The sequence below is a fragment of the Acomys russatus genome, chromosome 16 (genome assembly GCF_903995435.1).
Source record: "Acomys russatus chromosome 16, mAcoRus1.1, whole genome shotgun sequence".
Lineage (NCBI taxonomy): Eukaryota > Metazoa > Chordata > Mammalia > Rodentia > Muridae > Acomys > Acomys russatus.
Window position 1 is genome coordinate 20963907 of NC_067152.1, and position 19427 is coordinate 20983333.

General features: G+C 54.7%; 1 protein-coding gene across 1 annotated transcript in view; it reads right to left on the reverse strand.

Moving 5' to 3' along the window:
* The window catches only part of Cacna1g (calcium voltage-gated channel subunit alpha1 G), a 66795-nt gene extending 49717 nt beyond the window's left edge, over positions 1–17078 (reverse strand). Inside the window, 8 exon segments of the mRNA XM_051158326.1 lie at positions 1546–2329; positions 4413–4505; positions 4851–5151; positions 6185–6344; positions 8420–8517; positions 8841–8974; positions 9149–9260; positions 16187–17078. Coding sequence (XP_051014283.1) covers positions 1546–2329; positions 4413–4505; positions 4851–5151; positions 6185–6344; positions 8420–8517; positions 8841–8974; positions 9149–9260; positions 16187–16428 — 1924 coding nt within the window. The 5' untranslated portion in view covers positions 16429–17078.
* Positions 17079–19427: the final 2349 nt, after the last annotated feature.

A 19427-nucleotide genomic window follows, 5' to 3' on the forward strand; every position in this document is an offset into this window, starting at 1 on the left:
CTTCTGAGGATCCTAGGATTGAGGCAGAAAGGTAGCCACCATGTCCCCTGTGGTCCTGTAGAGCCCCTATGTCTTATGAGCTCTCTACCAGGAATCTACAGCATCTCCTTTCCCTGCAGTGTAGGCCTGCACCCACACGATCCTGAGTAGCATTTCCCAGGGGGATCTTTGGGATCCACCCACACACGTACATTTCTCACCACACAGACCAGACACACATGCATACATACTGTGCGCATGTATAGTGAGCACACGCTAGTTATATACCACAATACGCATGCACACCAAACAGTGTGCCCAAAAACATTCATGCCATCCCATGTTTATATACCAGACCCACGCACATGTGTGCGCACACCAGGAAGGGGCGCTATACCCAAATGCATGTAAATCAGACACTTGCACCCTCATATACACACACAAGGAACTCCCCCTTCCTTCATGCATATCTGTGTATACCAGGTATGTTCTGAATACACACAGGGACGTGCCTCCAAGGAATCCCTGTCCATCTAAATCCTGTTTGGGTCAGAAAATATGAGATATGAGTGACACCTCAGAGGGCACCCAGGTAAAGCAAGCGTGAGGAAGTCCTCGGCTCAAGGCCTGACCTGTAGAAGACACAAGATGACATGTGCCCCTCCGGAATGCATCTGTGTACCACAGGACAGCAGGAAGCTCCCACAGTAGCGATGCCCTCAATCCTATCTACTATCCAGTGGGAAGTGGAAGACGGTAGGTGAGATGTGACTGATGCAGGACCAGTGGGAGGGCTAGCATAAAAACCTTTCACTTTGTGTTCTGTGGTGACACTTTCTTGTCCCAGGGGACATCTCACTTATCCCATTGCTTTCTGTCACAACATTCTCACTGAAACACAGGCCCCAGGCTGTGTCTGCATAGGTAACCTGCCCGATGTCCCACTCACAGGGAGGCCGGATTTCAGCAGTAGCTGCTCCTTCTCTGGGTCTCTCTGTTTACAACAGTCACCTTGTGAGGCAGCAGACTGCCACAGTCACACACCATTTTTGTCGTCCCCTCCCTCCCTGCTGAGCCTCTGGGACAAAGGACACAGACTGGGCTGCAGGGTCACATGATCTTGAGGGTCACACTCACCAATACTCCTAGCCACCCCTTTTCCTTACGCATACAGCAAGGGTGCATGTAAGCTTATTACCAACCTGTCCAGAGGGCTCAAGCCGATCTTGCCTGCAAAGCATGTGACAGGCACTCCATCGGGCAGCGGCAGTTAGGTGTTATGGCCAAAGGCATAGAGTGCAGCCCATGGTAGGTACCCATGTGTGGCAGCTCTCATTATTCCTACGTTGTAGTAATATGTACAACAATCATAATTCCCATTTGAACAGATGAGACAATTAGGGCTCAAAAGAAGTAATGGAACTGGTTGAAGGTACCAGGGCTACAAGAGGCAACACGAGGAGCTGGAAACTGGGCCCTGGGGCCTCAGACTCTAAACCCTTAATCTTCTAAATTACCACCCGGGCTCCAACTGTGGGGTCCCAGCACACCCACCCACACTCTCACCCGTACTCTGTGTCTCCAGTAGCTTGTGCATGGAGTTGAAGGGCCCAGGTGGGATGTTGAGGCTGGTGAGGGTGGGGGGCCCAGGGCTGGGGGCCACCTCCACTAGTGCCTTATCCTTCAGCATCTCTGGTGGAGGGCTGGTATGCACAGTGGGGTATACCTTCCCACTACCCACAGTCCTGCCAGATGCCTCCGATGGGGACCTGGGAGGGGGCGCCTGGCAACGGACTGGCTCCAAGTGGCAGTCGGCATGGTAGAAGCTGTGTACAGACTCCGCACCCCTCGGAGGGCCCCCAGAGGGAGTGGGTGTAGAGGGCGGTGGCAGCATGAGCCGGCGAGACCCATTGGCATCCCTGTCCTGGACCTCTGGGCTGGCCCGGGGAACTCTGAGCGTCCCATTACCCAGGTGGTAGTGGTGATGATGATGGTGATGGTGGTGCACCAGGTGGTGGACAGACAGACGACGGTGTGAGCGAGAGCAGCTGCCACTGGGCTGGGGCTCCTGCCCACCAGGGGCCACTGGGCTGCTGAGCAACCCAGCCCGCACACCTACAGCCCTAGAGACCTGGGCCAGCCTGCGGGCTGCTTTGCGGAGGATGTACACCAGGTACTTGAGCAGCTCCTCATAGCAGCTGCCTGGCTCGGAGAAGCTGGCCAGGGTGCTAGCATTGGACAGGAATCGTACACGCTGCTCCCGCATCAGCTGGCTTTCCCGCTGCTTGGTCTCGGAGAACTGCGTGGCAATCACCACCAGGCACAGGTTGATCATGAAGAAGGAGCCCACCTGCAGGGGTGGGGACAGAAAAAAGAGATGTCCTGAAGAAAAGCGAATCTCAGCGCCAGCTGCCACAATCAATGGAGCCCCTGTGGGCCAGGCATGGGGTTTACGACAAGCTAGGCCTTATCCTGTTTTTATTGTCATGATAATATTGGGAGCAGACATTCTGGCATCTTCCGTCTGAACAGTGGAGAAGCTGGAGATCAGAGAGGACAAGAAAGTTGCCTGAGATTACTCAGCTAATGCAGGCCAAGTTGGATAAGACTGAAACAGAGCCCAGTGGAAGTTCAGGGTGTCGCTGCATACGTTGCAGTTCCCTGCCTTTGAAGGTATTTGTATGGAGACTCTAAGGCACCTCCCCAGTTTCTATTAGGAGAGAATGCGATACTGGGGACACAGGACCTTCCACTTGGATTAACCCTTTGAGATTTACTTATAATTCTCCCATTTGTTTTGATTCCTGCTTTGTGACCTTGGGTGAGACTCTTAAACCATCGGACATCAATATCCCCACCTAAAAGGGGGGGGGGGGGACTCTACAGACTAACAAAACCACCATTCTGACTTGCCCATCACCCCTTCTCAGTTCCCGTCTCCATGTGTCAATTTCCCCAGGACCCTGGGCAACCAACTGTTTAGACAACAAGCCTGAATGATAGAAATAAATATTTGCCATGACAAAGCCCGCTCTCCCTCCCCCACTTTAGGCTCACGTCCTAGTAATTATGATAATTAGCCTCACTAGTGTGATTCCAGAGAAGTGTTTGGGAAGAATTTTCAGGAGGTGTGTGGGAGGGTGGAAACTAGGCCCCTGATGTCCCCGTCTACCCTTCCCCCACCCAAGCAAGCCTGAGGACAGCAACAATCTATCAGACTGAGCCGCTTGCTGGAAGTACCTGCCTCACTCTTGTGGTAAAAGTCAGGGATGGTACAGGTGCCCAGCCAAGCTTTGTCCCAAGTCTGGTCATTCTTTCCCACCAGGGCAAGAAGTTACGGAAGCCTAGCCCTTTCTCAGAGGCTACACGCTGTCTCTCTTCCTGGGAGTAGCCACATTCTGTTCTCACCTCTCGGAAGCTTGTCCCGGGGCCTGAAAGATCTTAATCTCACTCTTAATTGCATTCTTTCGGTATCTGACCCTCCACCTGGCTCTGCAATTGGCCTCATTGGTGACAAGGAGAAAAACGGAAAGGGCTAAATTTGGAGTTGGTAACCTGGAGCTGACAACCCAGCCTTAGCCCTTACTTCCTATAATCTTGGACCAGTGGCCAAGCCTCTAGAGCACTGAGTTCTCACTTAGAAGCCAGAGGCCACCAAGCATCCCCGAAGCAGTCACCTCGCAGGAGCGTATAAAGGAGAACGGCCGTGTCAGCATTGACAGCCTGCCACCGCCTAGACAAGGCATGTGGCCGGGGGGGGGGGGGGGGGGCAGATAAATGAAGGGAAGTGGTTTTCCCCCTTGCTTGAAAAACAAAGGTGGCAACGAGATCACGGTAAGGATGAGACGCCCAGCCCTCAGGAAGTGCAGGGAGCAGTGGCTGGCATACAGTAAGTGCTCAATAAATATCAGCTGTAAGGAGTAGCCATGAAAGCATCAACAGTGACTGGTAGTGATTAAAATGATTAAATGATGCCGCTTTGGCCTGTCTTCTGCCTTCATAAAGCCTTGGAATTTCAGAGCTGGAAGGCATAAGAGATCTCACGGTATTTCTTAATACTGGTTGGAATTTGGGGTGCATGGTTCTTTGCTTGTAAACGTTTCAGGACGTTTAGCGTCTTTCTCTTTTCCAACAGAACCCCGGCAGTGCTCCCCTAGAGGCTCATGAAGTCAGAAGCACACTCGGCCATTTCCGAGCACCCCTAAGGAAGGTGACAATAGCTTGAGAACCCTCCGCTTTATAGGGCCTCAAAGAGGATGGCTTGCAGAAGGCCCTGACAGTAGCAGGTGGCCTTCATCTTGGATTTCTTCCTAACTCACCTGGTATCCTTCCCACGGCATGGCAGATGCCGTCACCCCTATGAGACTCCCCTCTATTCACTGTGTGTGTCCCCATGGTCTCCCATTCCCACGAGGGCTGGAGGAGACACTCACGATGATGAGGAGAATGAAGTAGATGAAGTTGTAGAAGGAATGAGCATCCATCACAAAGTACATGATGTCGACCCAGCCCTCCAGTGTGATGACCTGAGGAGGAGAGAGAGAAAGAGAGAGAGAGAGAGAGAGAGAGAGAGAGAGAGAGAGAGAGAGAGAGAGAGAGAGAGAGAGAGAGAGGAGAGAGGGAGGAGCAGAGGAGAGGAGAGAGAGATGAGAGAGGAGAGGAGAGGAGAGGAGGGGAGGAGAGAGAGAGAGAGAGAGAGAGAGAGAGAGAGAGAGAGAGAGAGCTGATTCTGGCTGGGACCACTAAAGCCTCCTTCAGTCTGTTCCACCAAGGCTCTAGCCATCACCCTAACCCCAAGGATGAGCACTCCCAGGTTGTACGTTGTCCTGAGGACTGTTCTGGGCGACATCCCAGGGCCCACGTGGCCCCACCTGGAAGATGGCGATCCAGGCATAGCCAATGTTGTCAAAGTTGATGGCGCCTTTGAAGGGGTTGTGCTCGCCTGCAGAGCAGTTGGTATAGTATTGGTTCCAGTTGACACAGGTGGTATTGCTGGAACTGTTATAGGCCTCGTAGTCCAGACCACAGGGAGGGCCTCCACCACCTTCCCCACGCAGCGTGGGCACGCTCCTACAGGACCGCATGCCATTCTCCCGCGGCTGCGAGCAGATGAAGGGACTCTCATCCTCATTCTCCGTCTGGTAGTAAGGCTCCAGGTCCACGCTCAGAGGGCTGCAGGGTGAGGGCGAGACAGAGATAAGGCTGGGGAGTAGGATTCTCCACTGAGAAGCCAAGGAAAAAAGGCCGTGTAAGTGCACTGAGACAGAGACGCGCAGAGGGTAGGCCAGACCTAATGTGGGAGAGGGGATTGGGCAGAACAGAGGTATGTGGGTAGGAATGGGCACGCACTAGAGGGATATGAGGGGCTTGCTCAGAAACTCCAAAGCCCAGAGAGGTCCACAATTCTAGAGACGTGGTTTCCCCAACATTGTTGCAAGTCAAAATCACAGGAGGGGTTTTATTTCTCCATCTGCCCCCATCTTCCTTTGTCTCATGCATTCCAGGCTGGCCTCGAACTCCACTTGGCCAAATTATTGTGAATTGCTGATCCTCCTGTCTCTGCCTCCTGAGTGCTGGGGTCACAGGTGTTCACCACAGCACCCAGTTTATGGGATGCTGAGGATCAAACTCAGGGCCGTGTGTGTGTGTGTGTGTGTGTGTGTGTGTGTGTGTGTGTGTGTTAGTAATAGTAGTAGTAGCTATGTAAGCACTCTACCAACTAAGTTATATCCCTAGGCCTCAAGGAACCTCCCTCCCTCCCTGCGTCCCTCCTTCCCTTCCTTTTGAGGCAAGGTCTCACTATGGATCTACAGCTGACCTGGAACTCACTATGTAGTCAAAGGCAGCCTGTAAGTCAGAGAGCTATCCAACTCTGTCTCCAGAGTTCTGAGAGTAAATATGGGCACCACCGTGCTTGGATTCTAGGTGGGGTGGGGGTGGGGGAGGGCGAGGGAGGGGGGAGGAGGCTTTTAAAATGCCTAGATCCAAGTTGAAGCCCAAGTAGATGCAATGGGAATCTCTGGAAGAGGGTCCCTGGGCATCGGGGCTTTAAAAATGCCCTGAGTTATTCCCATGTGGTGCTAGGTTTGAGAGCCAAATGCATGCCAGATATGGAGAACAGGTATATATCAGTGGCATCAGGAAGCCAGGCACTAAGAGAGGTCCACAGCTCCCTAGCCCATCACCCACCGGCTCCACCACTCACAGGCTGAAATTCTCAGGGAGGAAGCATCGGTTTCGAAGAAGCCCTGCCCACAGCTGGACGCCGACGATCCCGAAGATGAAAAAGACGAAGAAACAGAGCAGCAGGACATTGCCCAACATAGGCAAGGTGTCCAGCAGCAACGTGACAAGGATACGCATGCCTGTGGGGGCAGAAGGGATGTGCTGAGGCTTCCAGTCTCACCCAGCTAGGCTGAGTGACACATGCCTGGCAGTCCTCCCCAAGGGGGCCCATTGAGGATGCTGAGAAGGCCCAGTTTAAGCTGGAGAGGAAACTGGCAGATACACCTAACTCTCCCAGGCAGCCCTCGAAGCCTCCTCGGTCCACCCATATTAACTGTTGTATGATGCCACCACCTAGCCAGAGCACTGTGCTTTCCAAAGGCCTCTCAAGTTCTGAGTCCCACCTCACTCACTCTCCCAGCATCACCGTGGGGCTGATGATATCACCCCCAATTTACAGATGAGAAGTCTGAGGCTCACAGGAGTGACGCGAGTTTGTTCAGGATGAGAGCTGCTAAATGTAGGCGCCAGGGCTTAAATTTAGGCTTTCATGCTTCCAAATCCTGCTCCCCAAGGCATAGGCACACACGCACACACACACACACTTCTCCCACCTCCTTCTCTCACCAGACACAGTCACGTGACCTTCCTAAATGATGGCCCCAGGGGCCCACTGGCAAACTAAGATGGACCTGGGGGCAAAGCTAGAAGGCAGCCAAGATGACCACGTTTCTAAGCTCACTCCTATACCCCAGCCCTGGTCCCTGTGTTTCCTGCTGCGCCCGGATATTGAAATCAGGGTCTGAGGAGACATAACTCTGTCTTTTGGGGAGTACAGCCATTAATGCTCCCTCCAGGGGCAAGGCCACTACCCCCCCTCCCCTCAAATAAAAGCCCTTGTTAGGGATCCATTCTTCCTTATTCCAGGTCTAGGACTCAGTAGCCCAAAAACTTGAACTAGCCTTCCAGGAGACCCAGACTTCCTAAGCCCCTGTCAAATTGATGGATCTCTATTGGCCCACTTGACCCCCAAAGTGCATTGTGTGGCCCTTGCTCCCTCTAGGGCAAAGGTTCTAAACAACAGGAACACAGCTACTGATGAACCTCCCTGGTATCTACAGCCACCTGACCCTGACCAGTCAGCCAGTCCTTGTCTCCCCCCCTCAGCTCTTCCCATCCCCCTTCAGCTCCTCGGAACTCCAACTGAGATCAATTCCTCAGGGCTTGCATTAAGGGAATTACAGCAGGAGTTAGTCTGAGGTCTATCAATCTAGTAGCTGTCACCTGGGGGAGGAGGCCAGCCACACCCCTCTTCTAGATTTTCAGTTAGCACCAAGCACCATCCAAGCACCACGCAGACCCCAGACTCGCTCAGCAGCTCTGCCCTCCCAGAGATAACTGCATCACACACACACACACACACACACACACAGATGCAGACACACACACAGACCACACATACACACACACACACACACACAGACACACACAGACCACACATACATGCATGCACACAAAGATGCAGACACACACACGCACACAGGAGGCTACTGCAGCATCAGGCATAAAGTCAGGCACAGTGCCCCCTCCTGAGGCCCCAGTGGGGACCATCTGCAGCATGTGTAGGTTGAGGATTTGCTAAGGGGGCCTGCAAAGGGGGGAAGGGCGGAACATCAAGGGAGCTGGAGCTGCCAAACCTTTGCTGGCTCCAGAAACCAATGCGGTTTAATTTAGATAATGGTCCCGGCAGTCACTGCAAGAGTTGGAGGGTGTGTGTGTGTGTGTGTGTGTGTGTGTGTGTGTGTGTGTGTGTGTTTGCTTGCAACCACTGCCGGAGGGTAAGGCGTGCAGCGGCCTTGTCTTGAGAGAAGTCGTATTTAGTGCACCAACGAAAACCCCCAAAAAACCACTGGCACTTTGTGTCCCCTCCTGCTAGTCTGGTAGTCTCCCCACTGGACCCCACCCACCTTTAATCCCCCTGGAAAGGGGTCATCTGAAATGTTTCTAAGATTCTTGTCCAAAGCCTAGCTGAACGGAGTGGGATGGAGGTTTTCCCAAGTAGCTTTCCCAGAGATAGCACCAGGCTTGGGGGCTCTGACTGGGTCCCTACTGAGCCCTTCTCTGTCTCAGCTTCAAACGGTCCGGGTCATGATGCATGTGCCACATTTCCTCTGAGGGCTCTCTGTCCAGGGGTGAGGGCTAAGGGGTCACTCACTGGGCACCCGGTTAATGGCCCTGAGCGGTCGCAGCACACGGACTGTCCTGACTGCAGAGAAGCTGACGTTCTGCAGGTCCAGCGAATACTCCAGCATCCTGTGGGGAGGGGCCAGGAAGGAGGCCCTTTGAGTTTGAGGCCAACTCCATGTGAAAGAGGCCAGTGAAGAACCCTGCTGGGAGACGGCAGGATGACCTAGGACTCTCCCCTCTCCTCCACCAAGGGAGGCTGAAGATCAGCTCTCTGTGTCGGGTCCAGGGACACCCCAAAGCAATGACAGTCTCCTCAGACGCAAAGAAGGAAGACTGTGGGATTCAGAGGACAGGCCAGAGCACTGCAAGCAGGTGGCCTTGGCTGAGTGGGACAGCCAGAAAGGCAGGAGATCTGCCCACTGCTCTCCCACCCAAACCCAAGCTCTCACCCTGCAATGACGATGAAAAAGTCCAGCCGGTTCCAAGTGTCTCCCAGGTAACATTTCTTCCCAAAGATGCCCAAGGCCACCATCTTCACCACCATTTCCACGGCAAAGAAGGCAAAGATGAAGTCATCAAAGGCCTAAAGTGGGAAGGAGGGGACTGCTGAAACTGAAGAGAAAGGAGGACACAGCAACGCACCCAGAGCCCACCAGCTGGATCAGGGCTTTTGGTAAAACAGATCAGGGCATTGGGTTCCGAGAGAGCCACTCACTCCTTCCTCTAACACACACACACATACGCACACGCTGCTCACCTGCAAGATCCGGCAGCGCTGGGAGTCACAGGCAATGTCCTCACAAGGCCTGAACATACCCAGAGTCACACAGTTGAGAAGAATGACCAACATGCTGATGCGCTCGAACCAGGTATCAGGTGTCAAGGAAACAGCAATCCAGAGCTTGTGCTGACCTGCCTCCCATGCCGTACCTGACACTTGCTACCTGTCAATTACCGCCCCGACGCCTTTGGGAACACAAGTGAAATGGGTGGGTCTAGGCCTACCATGGTCATTTTCTCTCTCTGCGCCCCGTTCTCCTCATTTGTAAGGTGGAGAAAGCCATAAATACCCTGACTATTTGCCCAAGCCATGTAGGGAATAGAATCGATTCAGGTCTGTGGAAATACCAGGCTCCAGGAGCTTGCTGTGAATCTGGCCCTCCTCTCCCCACCTCACTGGGTAGATGTGAGAAACAAGTGAGATAATGTATACGAATGTGTTACACAAACCTACAGTCGGATTAAGCCCGGCTTACAGTTTACCACGCACTTTCACACAGTGCCACGACTGCTGCTCACAACAGCCCCACGGAGCCTTACAGGGTGGATCATTTCATCCCCCCCACACCCCAAGGACATCAAGACCCAGAGAGCTGAAGCCAAGTCATGTGCCAAATTTGCTCAAGAAGCCAGGATGAGACGGGAGGCTTCCAAGCTCTCTGTCTACTCTGCTCTCTTCCCTGCGGCACAACGTCTCAGGCAGGTGAGGCAAGCGGGGGGGGGGGGGGGGGGGACACTCATGATCACCCTCCTGGTACCTGAAAAGAAAGCTCACATCTGCAGCCCCCAGCCCCACCCTCCACCCCACCCCCAGCACTTCACAGGAGCCCCGGGCTCTCTCTCCAATCACCAGATCCCTGACTTCTCAAAGTCTTCAGCCTTTAGTCACATCCATCGTTTTTGGATCAAGACTACTACAGTCTATGCCAGGCCCAGCGCTCGACACAATCGTCAGCCGTATAGAGTGCACAGTAGCCTTACACTGTGAAGCCAGGCTGCCGCCATCTCTCTCTCTCTTGTACCTTCTGACCCAGCAGCTAGGAACAGAGGGAATTCTTCCTAAATCATGAGACTTTATGCATGATGAGTTCTGTCGGGTGGTTTACCTTCAGCCCACTGGCATTAGGATATACAAGATGACCTCCAGATAAAGAATGTTCCAGGCCCTGGCCCCCATAGATATACAACCAGACAGCCTAATTTCCTCATGGAAAAATACGAGGCAGGAAGAGTAAAGAAACCAGAGACAAGCAGAGTTTAGAAAAGAAAGAAGAGAGGGTCGTGGCTGCCTGCTGCCAGTCCACTCAGGCCCTGAAAATGACTCTTCCTGTCTTAGCCTTGCTTCTGGAATGAGAAGGCCTGAAGAACCGATTGGTTCAGAGATCCAAAACTCATCCTCCCAGCTGGCCCCCACAGTACCCCACCTCTGTGCTGAATCTCCAACCCTGACCTCTCTCTCAGCTACCTTGAAGCTCTCGCCATTCCTGCTAGTCAGGCTCTTTTCTCTTGGATGCACATCTGTGTCACCACTTGTGCCCAACACCTTAGAAGTCCTAAGACCTTTCCATTTTCCTAACATCTGTCCCTTAAAAGAGCGAGGGTGAAAAATCAAATCCTTGCTTTGAATCGGGCAAGTAGGTGAGAGGGGGAAATGAATGTGTTTCTATGTGGCTGTTTTCCTGAATGTAGCCCACAGATCTCTCTCCAGAATGGGGGTCAGCCAGGGGTCACGTTGGAAAAGGTGGGGGGAGGACAGGGAGGAAGCCACCACTTGGAAAGGAAAGGACTCAATTACCTTTAATAACTGGTCTGTTTTCTCCAAGCTGACCCACTCCTCCCTGCAGGAGAAGCAGGGTCTAGGAGGAGCCCTTGAGAACGCTGGTGGGGGAGAAGGGCTCCAGGATATCTTTTTGGATATCCAATGACAGTGACTCTTCCGAGTTAAGTCACCCATGTGTTCGGCTCTTCTCTCTTGCTGGCTATGGGATCCTAGCAGACAAGGGGACTCTGCTACATCCTTAACAACACTCACACTACAGAGCCCAGTGTAACATGTAGTAACTGATCAGGAAGAATGAGTGAATGCATTAATACATCTATCTGTCATCTGCCTATCTAGAAGCCAGATGTGCCTCTCCATTCATGTTTTCCTGCTGCTTTTCCTTAGCCGTGATGTAAGGAGGAACGGAATTGACCTCACGGAGAACTGGGACCCCAGACAACCCCATATCAGGCTCTGAACCAAAAGTCCCTTCTCCAGATCCCTCGGCAATCCAGTCTGCACCCAAGTATATACAATATCCTCTGCGCTAGAGCTTCCCCATTGACACTGTAGATAAGTATAAAGGGACTGGCAAACCTAAAACTATCTGAATAGCAGAATATCTAAAGGGGGGGGACTTTCACCCTCCTCAGGGTGGGGCTTGTTTCCTTGGGAACATGGCAGTATGTCACTGTGTGATGTTCTTCAGTTGCCATGACAACTGGAGAATGTGTCACCAGGTGGTGTGGATTTGTTGCCATGGTAATTAAAGAGACAGACCCCCCCCCCCCACTACACATCCCTTGCCCAGACTGCTCTCTTGTCCTCATGCAAGGAAAGAGAAGCAGGGAGACCCACAGGTTATCAGGTTGGGGGGGGGAACCATGTGACAGATCCCCATGGTAACCAAGGGAACGGGGGACACTGGTTGCCATAGTGACTATGAGAGACCTGTGCGGTCACATGTCTACTGTTGCTATGGTGACTGTCCGGGCTGGAGTGGATCCCAAAGGGTGGGAGCAGGAGAGAGGAGGATCTTTCTCCACCCCACAACCCACCATCAAAAGCAGAGAAGAAGAGAATGGCAGAAGAGGACCTCTCTACTATTCCCCCACACACACCCCTCCCCGCCTTCCTGGGGGAGGGAAATAGAGCATGTTATATCCACAAATGAGTCTTCTCCATAGGCTTTTTGTTTTTTTAATCTAGACAGAGCTTTTGCCTACACTGGCAACCATAGATCTAAGGCCCTGGGCCCAGAGTGTGAACTCAGACAGCAAGCAGGCCTTCTAGCTGCCTCTCTCCCTCCCAGAAGTCTGGAAATGTGAGACTAAGGAACACTGAGGAAGAAATTGGCCTGGACCCAGGAATTCTGGCCTTCTAGTAAGAGTTGGGGGGTGGGGGGGGGAGGACCTTGCCTCACCCATCACACAAAAAGGCTGGTAGTCTATGAGATCCAATGCTCCCTGGGGTATAAGAAGGTTCCAGGGTGCAGCCTGATGGCCTGTGCTTATTTTTTTTTCTCCAGAAAAAGGGAATCCCCAACAGAGGCCCCCTCCTGCTAACTACCCTGTTTCCCTATGCACCCCCTGCTCCCGTGTGTGGGTGTGTGGGGAGAGAGGTTTCCAACTAAACTGAAAACTGAAGCCTGCCTGAAAGGCAGCCAGCCCCACCCAGAGACAGGAGACAGGAGACACATGAGAGAGAGGGCCACTGGAATCTTTGGGAGGGGAAATAGGCCAGAAAGCTGATTCAAAGGTCTGTGACTCGTGTGTGTGTGTGTGTGTGTGTGTGTGTGTGTGTGTGTGTGTACCCACGCACACGAGTGCGCGCACGCATGTCTGCGTGTGTGAGCAGTATGTCTGTCGCCATCCCGGCTAAGGCAAGCAGGGCGGGGTGAGAGCTGGGGCGGGAGCAACAGAAGGGGGGCAGAGTGGAGGGGTAATCCCAGGAATGGCTCCAACTGGCACTAGGGGTGATGGGGAGTCCCCCAGCAGTGGAACAGAGTGCGTGCAAGGAGTCAATATGACCCAGAAGATAGAAGGATCTGGGACAGATTGCCAAAGATCCTCTGCCACCCGCTTCCCCAGTTCCACTCTATTCTCTGCCCCAGCTCTTCTCTCTGGATGGGTTTGGAAATGGGATGAGGGAACATATGAAATTCAAGCAATCCCCTTATGTGTGTGTACATACACACACACACACACACATACACACACACACACTTCCTCTGGGGACCCAATTGTGACTCTTCCCTTGGGAAGAATCGGAAGACTTGGGGCACTGGGACAATGGCAAGGAAAACTACAGAAATTCCTAGGGCCTCCTCCCTCCTAGAGGCACACACTCAGACACACACAGTGACGCACAGCCCCACACTCACATTCACTTCTGGAAGCCATTAGGACTCTTGCCTCTCAGGCCTCCCCCTTCTCCTGGCAGGCTCCCTTCGCCTTCTCTGGCCCCCCTCCCACTCCTCCCCCCCCCCCCCCCCCCCCCCCCGCTTCTCTCTCTCTCAGCATCCCAAATGCCAGCCTGTGATTTCCAAATGAGAAAAAGCTGTGCTGGGCTCTGAGCTTGGAGAAACTCCTACACAAACTTCCAGATGTGACACAACAGCCCGAGAGGGAATGCTCAGGAACTCCTTCCTGGGAGGAGAAACGCACGCCCGCACACTGTAAGAAACACACTGCAAAGGCCAGCATTCCCCTGTAACCTGGGAGGCAGTAGCCTGCCTGGGCGATGATTGGGACCATGTCCCGTGCAATAACCAGTACAGGAACATATATACTTTTGTGTCCCTTCTTCCTTTGGTTGTCTCCCCCTAACACACACCACACACACACACACACACACACACACACACACACACACACACACACACACCCTTCCTACCTGCATCTAGATCTCCACTCTAGGAAATCTGGCCTCCTAATGAGGCCACAAGAGGAAGGGGCCACGAAAAATATGGTAAGAAAAAGACTGATTAGCTTCAGTTAATTGGAGAGAGGAAGACTGTCCTCCAGTCCCTCAGATCAGTGTCTTCATGACCCACATTATGGACTCCTGAAGCCAACGGACACCTCGCAGACATGAGAAAGAGAGAAAGGAGAAGGCTAAGGGGCTGCACACTTGCCCTTGTGACTTGGGTAGGATGGGCACAATGTGGGTAGAAGTCCAGGCAAGACCCTCGACCAAGAAAACGTTCTTCTAGCTGGTCTAGATATAGGGAGATAGGTATACACACCCCAAACCGCAACTCCCCAGTTTGGGCCTGCTCCCCTAACCTCAAGATGAACACTAGACTCCCACCTCTCTTCCCTCTTGCAAGCTTGGCTACTTATCTCCTTCCAGGAAAGCATTTCCCTCCAGATCCTCCACCTGGAGATTAGGGCAAGTGGGCAGAGATGCTTGCCAAAAGCTCTGTTTTTTGGGGGGGTATGTGAAGAGAGAGGAGACAAGATCTTCCATACACCCCCTAGGACTCCTGAGAAAGAGAAGACAGGGACTGCTGGGGGCTCCCCATTCAAAGTGAGGTTAGGGGTGAAGAGGGCTTCCTTTCCTATCTCCATCTCTGCCACAGAGAAGGGGACCTTGGGATGGAGGCTCATAATTCAGGATAGTAGTTAGAGAGACCACAGACCTCACAGCCTGCTACTCTCCTTTCTTCAGCTCAGAGAGAAAGGAAGGGGCAAAGGATTGGGAGGGGTGGTTAGGGGAGCTTCTCAAAGACTCACAGGGTGTAGAGCAGGGGGTAGGGGCACTCAGCTTATATCCTGCTTTGCGCACTAGAGGCAGCAGCGCTGCAGAGGGCGGCAGCAAGCTTCCCACTGCCCCTGTTCTCCAAAGCAGAGCCCGATTTGGACTCTCAGCCGCCACAGGGTAAACCTGGAGGTCTCCCACCCTAAGTCCCAGAGAATGTCTGGGCTAAAAGAAGAGACTCAGAAGAGGCTGTCGGGTTACTGGGATAGCAGTACAGCCGGCCTCTACCTTTCCGGTACCCCAGAGCTGGATGTCAATCAAACCAGTGCTTTGTGCTACGGGTTTTAGGAGGACTAGGGGGTTGGTTCCCTGACCATGCCAGGCTAGTCAGAGGTGAGGGTGGGGAGCAAAATTCATCCGCCTAGAATGTGGGGCATGTGCTCCCAAAACCCATCCAGAAGAGTAGGCTTGGGGTGCCTGACCTCAGTCTTCCTTAGTGAACATCGTGGTGCTTCCTTCCCAACCCGCCGCCCCCCCCCCCCCCCCCCCCCGCCCAACACTTTCAGACTGCGGTTTCCTATACCTGGTCTACCATAAGCTGGAACACTCTGATTTGTGAAAGGGAGGCGTAGTGTGGACAAGCTTAGTCCCATCCCCCACTTGCCGGAGCTCTTGTCAGTCTCTCCCCCCTCCCGCGCCCAAGGGGGGAAAAAACCAGCACAAAACTCCCCAACCTAACCTTAGGCACTAGACATCAGATAAAGAATTGAGGTGGGGAGGGCGCTGGCTGCATTGGGCTCTCTCTGAAAGGGGCTCCAGTCCAGTTCTGGGGGCAGACAGCTCCCCCTTCGCCACATCTTGTTCTCGTTCTGCACCCCTGACATCAGCCGCCGCCGAAATCTCCTTGTTGTGCCTCCAACCCGCGGATTGGGAGGGTGTTGGGGGGACAGGACCTGCCCCCCCATTTCCCGCTAGGTCAGTAAAAACCTCAGTCTTAAGGACCAGGTCAGAGGGCTAGACCCTAGAATCCGCCGCAAAGTTTGGGGCGGGGGCATAAGGAAACCCCAGGAGATTGCGGTCTCCCCTCCTCCGTCCCCGCAGCTTCCTCTCCACCCCTGCCCCCAAACTCGAAAACCAAACCCAGCTCGCTAACCCGCGGCGGGCGGGCTGACGGAATAGAGAGCCCAGGCTCCTGAAGCTGCCCACATCTGGAGGATGACGACCCTCCTCTGCCCACATCTGTAGAGCATCCAGCTGCGTACCAGAGGGTCAGGTCGCCTCTCTTTTCCTAGCTTGTATTTCAAGTCCCCCACCCCCCACCCCTGCCCAAGGAAGACTGAGGTGTGTGTATTTGGAGGTGGGGCTCGTCTGGGGTACCCACCAGTTTCCGCTTCTACTCGGACGCCCCCTCCCCTCCTAATCAGTCCCCTCTCAACTGTCACAGTACAGGCTCACTTCTCCAACTCACCTGGCTTTCGGTCCCCTCTGGCAACACGGCCCGCCCCCCTATGGACCCCCTAGTCCGGCCCATCGCGGTGCCCCGAAGGATATGGGTTACAGACCGTGCGGAGACACCAGCTCCGCGGGCGGCTGTCCTGGCTCAAGTAGAAGAAAACCACCGGGGCCAACGCCGGGTACGGCAACCCCTCCGCCTCGGAGTCCGCGCTGCCCGGGTCCTTTTCCGTCGACCCCGGTCCCTGCTGGCCCCCGGCACCAGACAGGTCGTTGAGACGCGCGAAGCTCCGGGGCTGCCCCGATTCCTCGGCGCCCGCTCCATCCTCCTCCTCGTCCATCCTTTGGCCAGCCGGGGCCCCGGGGGTCCGAAGAGGGGCGAGCGGAGCCCCTCAGAGGAAGTATCCTCACGCAACCGGGGGACCCCGGTGGGGGAGCATGTGGGGGGCTCTAGAGAGCTTGTTGAGCCCCCAGGAGGGCCAGTTCAGCCCAGCTCCCCCTGCCCTCAGGGGCATGCTGCCCGCGGGGCTCCGGGTCGCAGGGAAGCCCCGCCTGGCGAGAGTCCCGCTTCCCCTGGGTTCCCGGGGGCTCCCCGACTAGCCCGCCGGCTTCCCCTCACTTTGTTCCGGCTTCTTCGCTTCGCGCCCAGGCTCCGGTTGCCCGAATCGGCGCTACCTTCGGCGAAGCAGCCCCCAAGAGGTGGGAGGAAGAAAGGGCCAACCGGTGGAGGGCGGGGGTCCGGGGAGGGGAGCCCCCTCTTCCCTCGGCGCTGCCGGAGCTGGATCTAAGGGGTCAGCATCGTCCCGGCTCCGCGCCAGAGGCGGCGGGGGGGAGGGGAGGAGTAATCTCTTTGGGGGTGGGTTTGGAGGGGGGGGGGGCTGGCTCCTTCCTCCGCCCCGCGGCGGGTTAGAGGACCGGGAGGGGCGGGGAGACCGTGGGGGGCCGTCCCGGGCGGGGGTGGAGGCGGAGATGTCGCCGCCGCCGCCGCCGCCGCCGCCGTGGTTGCCGTTGCCGTAGCTGTCGCCGGCGCCACTGCCTCCTCCTCCGGCCGAGACGCTGAGCGAGCGAGCGAGCGAGCGAAAGCGGCGGCGAGGAGCCCGGCGCACACCACAGCTGGATCCCTCACTCCAACTTCAAGCCTCGGCCCCGCCTCTCCCCAGCCAACCTCACAGCCAATCGCCGTGCGTCACCGGTCCAGAGCCGCCCTTCCATTGGTCGGTCGCCGTGCCAGTGCGGGAGGGGGTACCCGGGGAGAGAACCACAGCTGGAATCTTGTTCCCACCCCAAAACCAGGACCGCCTTTCTACCCTCCTCTTGCCCCTGGGTTCGCTCCCGAAGGCTGAGCGCAATCAGACAGCCCAGACCGAACCCACTTTTCTATTGGTCTCTGGGGTCTCTGGGATTCCCCTGGAGGGAGCCTCGAGAAATCAAGAATGTTTGGCATAGGGTCCTGGGGTAGTCCTACGGGTCTCTAACAGCTTTTGTCCAAGACCCCCCGAATTGGACAGCAGCCAGACGCCAGAACTTAGCTCTAAGCAGGACTGTTTTGAAAAGAAGTGAGACAGGAGTCACAGGAGTTAGGAGTGTTACCGGGGGTCTCCCAGCGAAACCTGACTCCCCACCTGGTTAATTACCCACTCTGTGTTTGAACCTGGGAGCTAGACTGGGGAAAGGGAAGAAAAGTGGAATGTCTGGTGTTTGAGCCCGGAAGGGGACTGTCTGCAGAAAATGAAGTTGGAAAGATAAATGGTGGGCGTGGTCTGGGAGTGTTCTCCCCCCACCCTCTTAGGTTTACTGGTCCAGGTCCCCCAGGTCCACTTCTAATATATTGACACTAGCTTAACTCTAACTCGCAGGCCTTCTCAATGATGCTCTGAGCATCTTCACCTGCTTCTAGAGATCTTTGAAAGATGGAGATTCCTCTCAGGGGCTTCATGCAGGGAAAACTGTAGCCAGTATAAGTGGCACCAGACGGTAGAGCCTGGGTCACCTGCAGCCCCAAAGTGAGGATAGCCTGCGAAGGCCGCTGTGGGCCTTGAGTGTTGTGGGAGGGAATGACACCTAGAGCTGAGCTTTACCAACTTCATCCAGCAAAGCTGAACTACGTGCCTCAGTTTCTCCCCTCAATCCCCATATGGCTTAAGGGAAGTATCTGTCCGAGAGATAAATGTTTCACTGACTTACTCTCCTCCGTCAACGTACTGGGAGTGGTGCTTGTGCTTACGTGCTTCCCAGGCGTGTACACGCAAACGGAGACCCCGGCTTTTGCCCAGCCTCATCTGTGTTCAGGCGCTCAGTCAGTTCTAGCTGCTTTCTCACACCGCCGGTGCCTCCAAAAGGCTGTAAGTGCCAGAGAACCAAGCGCCGCTGGAGTCCTGAACGTGAGGGGGGAAGGGAGGGGGAAATCGTTGATGTTAGACTCAGGGGAAACGTCTCCACAATCTGCGTAGGGTGTACAGGATAGAACGACAGCATCCGAGGTCCCGGTGGACACAGGGACACACAAGCCACTGCGGAAAAGCTAAGGAATGAACCGGATCACCTCCTGCAGCCCCTGATTCCCAGGCACTGTTCCCTGCCAAAGCTGCACCATCCACAGATCCTCCAGAGGCCTCCTGGCACCACCACATGGGTTTGGGCTGTTCTCTGTTCCCACTCCAGGCAGTTGTCAAGATAGATCGAAGAGGGCAGAGCCACTGCTGCTCCTGTCACCTTCCTGGTTGCCCTTTTGCCAAATTCCAGCATTGAGTTGTGCAAATGAGGCCAGGCCTATTTGCATTTCATGCTAATGAGCAGATCCCCTAAGTGCCTGTTTTCTCCTGGAGGGAGTCTCTGCTCTCATTCTGAGTATGAGGCGCCAATCTTGAATTCGGGGCCCTCTTCTGGGAGAGGGGAGCTATTTATGGCTTGCTTTTAGAATCTGACCTCTTCCCTGCCTCCTGTGTGTCCTCAGTCTAGCAGGTGGTCTTCCCATTCTGACCATTACCTTGAAGGCCTACGCTTGGCAGCCAGAGGTGGAGATTCTCATAACCCACTCTCTGAAAGCAGAGATGGATGTATGACTGGCAGAGGCTTGCCCAGCCCCATGGTTCTCCAGGGGTCAGAGGCTCCACATCTTCATCCCTGAGCTGTCCTGTTATGGAACATAGCCAGCAAAAGAGACAAGCAGGCACCAGAGCTGGAGAAATCGAGACCTATTTTTCTCCCTGGGTTTGCAACCTGGGGGGAGATCTGCCATCTAGGACAGCCTAAGGCATCAGGGGACCCTGTGTGCTACCTGAGTGAGGGAAGGGAGGAAGGAGGCAAGAGAAGATAGGAAGCCTTCTCTCCAGGGATCCCA